Source organism: Acanthopagrus latus, chromosome 8 (genome assembly GCF_904848185.1).
Source record: "Acanthopagrus latus isolate v.2019 chromosome 8, fAcaLat1.1, whole genome shotgun sequence".
In the NCBI taxonomy this organism is placed as follows: domain Eukaryota; kingdom Metazoa; phylum Chordata; class Actinopteri; order Spariformes; family Sparidae; genus Acanthopagrus; species Acanthopagrus latus.
The window spans coordinates 26,244,673-26,253,050 of NC_051046.1; the positions used below are offsets into that span (position 1 = coordinate 26,244,673).

The window sequence follows — 8,378 nt, forward strand, 5'->3', positions numbered from 1 at the left end:
GCTAGCTAATGCTAGTCCTCTGAGGTTTGTCATTTTACATTTGGTCTATGGAAGTTTGCTTCAACTTTGCAACAACATGTATCAACACTTGATAAAAATTACAGTTGAAATAACTGGGAAAATGTTGTGTTCCTTACAAGGCAACAATATGAGGAGTGCATGGATTGGAATGGAGGGTGTGTGCAGTGCATTAGCTGCAGACATACCCAGTCTCTCAGAAGCATTTGTCATAGATTGTGCAATGTTTAAAGAGTTTGTAATAGTTTAACCAACCTGATCTACCTTGCCAAAACTTGCTTAGGTGAGTGTCAGTGAATGAAAATTCCAGCCAATAAGTCATCCACTGATTACTGAAGCAGAAATATTTTGGCTTGGAACCGGTGTGGACATCAAGTCCATATATGTTTACAACAATTTACAGTGCATTTCAAATTAATAAAATGGGTTTTTATCGTTCACAAATGTTAAACTTTGTATCTTTATTGTTTTTAACTACAGCAGGTCCTAACTGAACTGTGTAGTGTAATGTGAGCTTACATCTTAATAACAAGGTTCTTTCGCAGTGTTTTTAAATTCACAATCTTTGCGTTTCACAAGCACATTCACCCTCTCACCCAAGCCTACAAGACATGCCAAGTATTTCATGACGCTGTTCCTCATATAAACATCTCAGTTCCTCTGCATGTTACGCAAGAGCAGCAGAGTTTAGGGCGTGACGCGCTGGACACAGATCAGACATACAGTCACTCAAGCATGTTCCAAACATGCTACAGTGCAGGAAAGAGTGAGGGACCAGGAAAAATAGAAAGACAGCAGGCCAAAAGGAAAGAAATTTTAAAGACAGAAACTGGGAAAGCTGTGCATGTCATGGAGCTCCCTCTGAGAGTGTGCAGGTTAATGCAGAACACTACAGAGCAAGTCGTTGCAAGACTTTGCTAAGACTTGTGGGAAACAAACAGACACACACATAAACAACTATTACCCATTGGGACTTAGTCAGCTAACTATGTTGCAAATAATGATAACAAACGACTTGACATTTGACTTAATGACTTGTCTGATCTCCCTAAAAAATAGCCTGTGGATCTCTTTTCTGAACAATTTGTACTATTTCAAGGGACAGAGTTTCTTCTGGGGTGTGAAACCTTCGTCTTCTGACTTTTTTTGGTTTCCCTCATTACAAACCAGACTAGGAGCATAAATGAAATATACCTGCTATCTGAGTTGTCATGTTTGTTGTTCTTGTGATCAATTTACACCAAATCTACAGCAATTTCACACACTGAAAAAAAGACAACTGAATGAAATTTCCTGATAAATGATTTTGGTGGGGATTTAAAAACTGCTTTAAGAAGTAGCAGACCATAACACTAACAAAACAAGTGTTTAAAAGTGTAAAAGGTCTGTCAGTGAACTTAAGCCTCACCCACTGCAAGGTAACTCCCTTGCAGTACTTTCACTGTGTATGCAAGCAGAAAACACCCTAGGTTAGGGCATTTCAGATAGGTTTTTGAATTCACCTGTAGTATCTGGACTGCAGGTAAGTGGAGCAAACAGCCTTGGAGACATGGCTGGCCGAACCAAAGTCAATGACTTTGACTCTGTAGGGCTGTCTAGTGGGATCCACCAGCATGATGTTCTCTGGCTTCAGGTCAGCATGGATCAAACCCAGAGACTTCAGCTTCTTTAAGGCTGTTGCAACCTTCAAAGATTTACAGAAATAAAAAAAATATTGAGATTCTGGGCCCAAAATTGGAAGTGGGCATTGTCCAGCCTGAAACATCAGACTTTGCTTTACCTGCTGCAGAATAGGCCTGATGATTTTGAGTGGCAGTGGACTGAATTTATTCTGTTTGAGGAAGTCGTAGAGGTTTTGCTCCAACATCTCAAACACAAGGCAGGTATGGCTGCGGTGCTGAAAGCACTCTAGAGCACGCACCACATTGTGCTCATCTGCATTCTCGCTGCTCAGCCGTGCCAGGATCTCCACCTGGGGGTTCAAGAATGGGAAAGATAAGATAGGTGCAGTTAAGAAAAGAAACTGTAGCAAATAGACTTTTTTAGCATCTTGAAAGAACAAGACAACAAAACACCCAAATCCTCACCTCAATCTGTCCCTGGCGTGCATAGGATGGGTGGTTCTTCAGTATTTTGACAGCCACCACTTCATTCGTTCCCCTCTTCCAGCATTTCACCACTTGTCCAAACGTGCCACGGCCCAGAAACTCCAATACCTCATAACTGTTCTTTAGAGAGCACAAAACCTCATGTTGAACTAACTGATAGTCACCGTCTCCTGATCCACTTCTGCTCACTGTAGCTCCTGCTGCTGTCTCAGTACTGCCATTAGGGCCGGTTTCAGTCCCATCAACCCTGACCCTCATGCCTGTCACCGCCTCAACCCTGTTGTGTTGAGTTGGCAGTGTCCCACCATCCCCTACTCTGAGTGTTTCCGCATTGTTCCCTTTGCTGGTTTGCAACATGGCCACAGGGGGAGGAAGTGAAGGTAGGGCAGATACCTCCTCCACTATCTGCATGGTTCCGACACAGTTGTTGTCCCGCGGATGCTCTCCACCTTCACCTGCTTTCTGTTCACATCTCTGGGTAGCAGCTGCGTCTACAAGGGTGACGTATCCTCCTCTAGCCTGTATTGTTCTGCTTCTAACTGCTTCCTCCTCTGTTCGGATGCAGGCTCTCCTGAGTAGGCCGCAGTCCAGGCCTCCTCCTGGTGGGCTACCAACACTGGTTCTACTCAGACTAAGGGACTCTTCGATCCCAGAAGGAGCTTTTGCTCGTCTCTCCCAGCTCTCCTCTCTCTGTAATTGTGCAGTCGGCAGAGCCCACGCCTCCCTCTCTCCAAGCTGCAGTCCCCTGTGCAGTCTCACCGAATCAGCACCTGTTGAGGATGGGATGACGTTGTTGGGATAGGCAATACCGTAGTTGACTCCGATCACATAGGTCTTGGGAGGGGGTCGGTGCTGTAAGGCTCTGCTGGTGTTATCACTGCGGTGAGCTTCGTCTTTGTGTCTACTGGTACCACTGTTGCTGGTTCCTAAGGCACTTGTCTGAGCTGAGTGCAGGTGTGATGGGTAGATCAAAACTTGTGAGGCCATACCTAGAGAATAGAGATAAATAAAACAAAAGGAGATTTAGTTGCAGACATAGTTAAATGAACCCAATTAAGTGTTTAACATTAAAGACTTTGATTTAGATTGTCTACACTAACTTGAGAATACTGAAGCTAGACACTGTTCAAGTCACTGTAGAAAAACTATTGATTACATTTTGGCTACAGAGAGGTAAATTTGTTAATTGTAAAAATATTAACTTCCCACCACCTACCATGAAAGATTGCACTCTAAAAAAAAGCTGTCACAAAAGCTGCTAAAGTGAATAAACATCCAAGCCTCCATGTCACCCTCAGCAGAAAGGGGAAATGGCCTGCTGTAATGGGAGATGGGGGAAGCCCATTGCATCTCTGGCCTGTCCCTTCACACTACACTGGAGGGTCAGTTTCACATAAAGTAGAACCACAGAGCAAGCAATACCCCGAACAAAATGGGTTAGGGTTAGGGTTATAACCTTTCTGTCTGGGACGTTACTGAAATATTGTCTTATGTGATCCTTTATACGATCTGCTTCAAGACCTAACGCTGCCGTTTTGCCATCCATGGCCTGTTCAATGCTACACTTCATCCGCATGAACTCAGTAACAATTCATGCAGACACAATCAGGCAGGACCCACTCTATGTCCAAATTTTGTTAGATCCTGCTAGATGATTTTCTGGGCAACCCAACTTGTCTGACAAGTAAGTAGTTAGCTAGCGTTCGCTGCTGTTTAATTCACTAGATAATAAGCACCAACCTCGACAATTGTGACCTGCTCTCAAAGACTCATTCACAATGACCCACAAATAAATTTCGATATCCACTAAGCTACCAACATAACTTGCCAGAGAGCAGGATAGCTAGCATGCTAGCCATATTAGACACAATCTGACACATTTGTTGTTGATGCTAAAAAGTCTTAATATAATCATAGCAGAGTAGACCTGCTATGACCTGACTGAAACATTTGTACACACAAATACAGAAATCCGCTGCATTTTTGTTAGATTTAAAAATCTGCTGTTACGCCTGGTTCTGTTTTATAAATCTTTTATTACGGAACATCGTGCATGTGCACAAGCTTTAAATTCCACTCAGGTAATTGTCCATAAATGGAAGAAGAAACACTTCAACATCAGCTTGCCTATTGAAACTTCCCTTTAAGTTTGGATTTGACATAGGCAAACAAATGAGAAAAGTCAATTAATAGAATTCTTTTTCATGCACATTTGACTTCTATGCCTTGAAGAAATGAATGGTAAATTTAGCCCTGACTTTAATGACAAGAAAACCCAGATCTTTACATTTATATTAAAGTTGCTTTAATAAATATGTGATCTGTGATCCATTTAATACCACATGCCAAGAGCTGCCCAAACCAGAGCATAAAAATCAAAATCAACCCCATGCATTTTTCAAACTAACACATTCAATACAACCTCATCAGTGTCACACACAGCAGACATGTCTGTTTGTGAAGCAAATACCCTCTGCTTTACTGCTGACACTAAATGAAGTATCTCATAGATAGGGTCGAACAATTGAACAATTTTGCTCTTTGAAACATTACTTTAAAGTTGAGGCTATTTTAACCTTTTTTTTTCACCAGCATTCCTCTCCTTGCAACAGGTCATGATGACAACATGATAACAGGCAGAAAACAGGCGGAGGCCAAGCCTGTCAGCAATACTTCATGAATAATTCCAAACTGAGACATAGAATTGTTCCTGACTGGGTTTACACTCAGACTCTGGTGATTCCAGTTTAAAGGCTACATCACTCATGCTATACAAACACACTCTTGAAGCTAGTTGTATTAAGTTTTGTTCAACAAGAAAGGCTACTGACGCTGTCACACACAGGCTCAGACAGGCAGAGAGGTGTGCCTTTAACTCAACATGACAATACAGTTTAACACACTTCACTTCTTATGACTCGTATTACCGGTGAGTTTTACCACATACACTGCTGACAAACACCAACACCCACTGTCACTATGACCAAACTTTTCTTTCACCCAAAGAACAACCCAGATGGGGGAAAAAAAAACATTTACACTTAGTCAGAATAATATTAGTCAAAGTGCAAAACTGAGCTAACAACTACTGTATTCACAGGTGAATAAGTTAGTCCTTCTTGTCATAACTTACTGACAGAAATAACTGCAAGCCTGGCAAGACTGATAATAACTTGGTGGTGCAACTGACAAAAGTTAGTTAAGAAGCGCTATATGGCTGGTGCTGTGCACATATTTCACGCTGAGTAGGCTTGCCAAGGTGCCATACTCATCAGTTTTTGAGGGACTCTGGCACGGACACAGCTGTGATACTGGCTGCTCTATCCTCTCACTGCCAAACTAGGTAGCCTGATATCCCGCAGGGCGACACGATCCAAGCCTGAAATGGAGAGCCATGAAACAGCGGTGTGTGTGTGTGTGTGTATGTGTGTGTGTGTGTGTGTGTGTGTGTGTGTGTGTGTGTGTATGTGTGTGTTTGAGAGTGTGTGTGTGTGTGTGTGTGTGTGTGTGTGCGTGCGTGTGTATTTTACTGTTGTAAAGAATGCCAGCTGTACACGCAATTTGTTACTGATCAATCTAGGAGACCGCTAACATATGGGAGGGGTGTGTGTGTGTGCGTGTGTGTATGTGCGTGGGGGAAGGGCAACACCAACCTAAACACCTGTTGAAACTTATGCTGCAAGTGACAGGCAGCGAAATAACGGCTGCGTTACGCTTTACTATATGCAGTGGGTGACAACTTCGTTTTACTGATCAAACTGGCCAATTTATACGTGCTATAAGCCAAATATTTCGCGTTTCATTACGTTTTTAACAAAAAAAAACTCTACCCCAATACTTTTTAATCGTTTAAAGGTTACCTCAACGTCTTACACACAAAAAACACATCCAATAGTGCTCAAAATAAAAAAAAATAGAATAAGAAAAAAATTAAACAAGTGCGAGTCCTCAAATAAGTACCATTCGTCGTTAGCTCCAACTAATTAGCTTTCGGTGCTAGCGTTAACATTTGTCTGCCAAAGGGAGCAAACTCGAGTTGGCTAGCTTTACAGTTAGCAAACAAGCTAGCTGTGACTGAGTCCCCCCAACGTCCAAATGATAAGACAGACAAACCCAACCGTCACAAACATCACTGACAGCCACTTGAGAAGAATAAGGTCACGTACCTTCAGTAAGACCTATGAATCATATCACCCAGAGCGTCAAGGAACAGGCTAGCAACGAGGAGCCGCACCACAGTCAAATCCTGCAACGATGTAGCTGCTGCTGCTGCTGCTGCCATCTTGTTCAACGACGAGGACCGAGCGACTTTTCACACATTTGAAGCTTTCAAATAACCCAAATAACTAGCTATAACGAACGCCAGCTATTGCCCATGGTCTCTACGGCCGTCTGAGGTCTCACCAAGCGTTGCTCTTGTCTCTACTCAGGACGAGGATTTCTGTTTCTAAACTTTTGCATGTTAATACGCCGCGTCCCCGACAGAGCTAGCTGCGGGCTGCTAGCTGTTGCTGCTGGTTCGGTAGCTTGTTGCTTCTCCGCATGTGTGGAATGTTGGGGAGGGGAGGAGGAGGAGACACACACACACACACACACACAGATAAACAGAGAGAGAGAGAGAGAGAGAGAGAGAGAGAGAGAGAGAGAGAGAGTGATAGCCTCTACACTGTCTATAAATGTCACACTGACAGCTGAGGTAAAACATTTGACTTCCGTGATATTTTTACTCCATTACATACATTTAGATGTTATGAATGTGTCTTATGGCGTGCACATTGAATCACCTGTTGAACTTCTTTTTTTGAATATAATACCCAGTATCTATTTACAGAGCTCCTTCGAAACCTGCCCACATATCCCCTATTGTAAAATCGTGAATCATCTTTTCAGCACATGGCTGGAGAATCAACCACGCAAAGTGGACACCTGCCATGTGCCCCATGTTCACTCCTTGTCAGCTGGCTTTGGTAATCTGATCATTGCAAATGCACGGGCTAAGGGAGTCTGCATGTAACACAATATCAACCGGAGAGAGTCCTGCAATATTACCTAATGTGGCTGTGTTTTAGAGGGGCTAGTTCAAGACCTTTATTTTTTCTTAATTTTGTGATGGTATGGTGCATCTCAGCCAAGTTGTGTGAGCCTGATGCCAGGCAGTGTAACTCCAGCACCTGTGAACTGTTTATTTCTCTGTCTCTGGTCATATACGAAGCTGTCATGTGTTGCCTGTTTTTGTTGACTGTACCTAATGGGAGCTCTGGAGGCAACAGGGTTCATACATTGTGCATAACATGTCAGCTGGAAGGTCAATAAAAGCCCGTTTACACTTTTTAATCAGACCTATACATTTTAAAGATCTATTTGTTTATTGTAAATTATATATATTCTCCTGTATAGTTTTTATTACCTTTTTATTTTTAAATTGTCCTTTATATTCTTGAATTTTTTATTTTTAACTTGGGCCTGTTTTTGGTGTAACAGAGACGAAGACAAAGGCGACAAAGGAGATATCCTTGTGCAGGGAATCTGTTTATTAACTATGCATTTCAACAATAAACATTTGACTTGGGGCTCATTTCACAGATACTGACTGATATTGACTGCTCCCAGGTATTACTAATACTCTTAGAAGTCTGCCATGAATGCTTTTATTTTCCTGTGGTGAAATATAACTTGTGAAAAATAGCTATTCCATTAACAAATACACAAATTCATAGCCATACATGCGCCCTGGAATCATGCACTGTCCTCAGACCCCAGAGATGCAGCTCACACCAATAATCACTAAATTAAAGCTTCCTAGAATACTGCTGTCCATTATTAAATCCTATTATGTCATCAACTGGCGGTGAAGCTGGGGGCCCAGCCACTAAACAGAATTTGACAAATGGGGACAAACATCAGCCTTGTTAAGGGAGTAACACACATCACCAAAGACTGCACAGCTGAACTGGGCTGGTTATGCGTGATTTCAAGCAAGCATCTAAGAGGACACAGTTGCCACAGCTTCTCAGACTCAAGCAAACATGTCAGTAGAACAACAGACCATATTATAATGTAATACTGTTCCTCATTCTCATTGCATACGCTGTTTTCCTGATCCTGTGTTATCACACTGTTTCTTAATGCTGTAATTGTAAAATGGTTCTCATTACAGACATGTTCAAACACATCAGACATTTAACAGTCATACCATCACGCAACATGCAATGTTACCAGCCAATAAAACTCAGTAATTTCAACATTTTGGTT

General features: G+C 42.3%; 1 protein-coding gene across 2 annotated transcripts in view; it reads right to left on the reverse strand.

Annotated features, from left to right (window-relative positions):
* Positions 1-6,674, reverse strand: part of LOC119024067 (homeodomain-interacting protein kinase 3-like) — a 31,783-nt gene extending 25,109 nt beyond the window's left edge. The window contains exons 1-4 of one of the 2 annotated variants that reach the window (XM_037106487.1): positions 6,293-6,674; positions 2,106-3,115; positions 1,799-1,990; positions 1,521-1,702 (exon numbers count right to left, since the gene is read on the reverse strand). In XM_037106487.1, coding sequence (XP_036962382.1) covers positions 1,521-1,702; positions 1,799-1,990; positions 2,106-3,113 — 1,382 coding nt within the window. In that variant the 5' untranslated portion in view covers positions 3,114-3,115; positions 6,293-6,674. The remainder of the gene's footprint in view (positions 1-1,520; positions 1,703-1,798; positions 1,991-2,105; positions 3,116-6,292) is intronic. The other variant, XM_037106486.1, reaches the window with a different exon arrangement.
* Between the last annotated feature and the right edge of the window lie 1,704 nt (positions 6,675-8,378).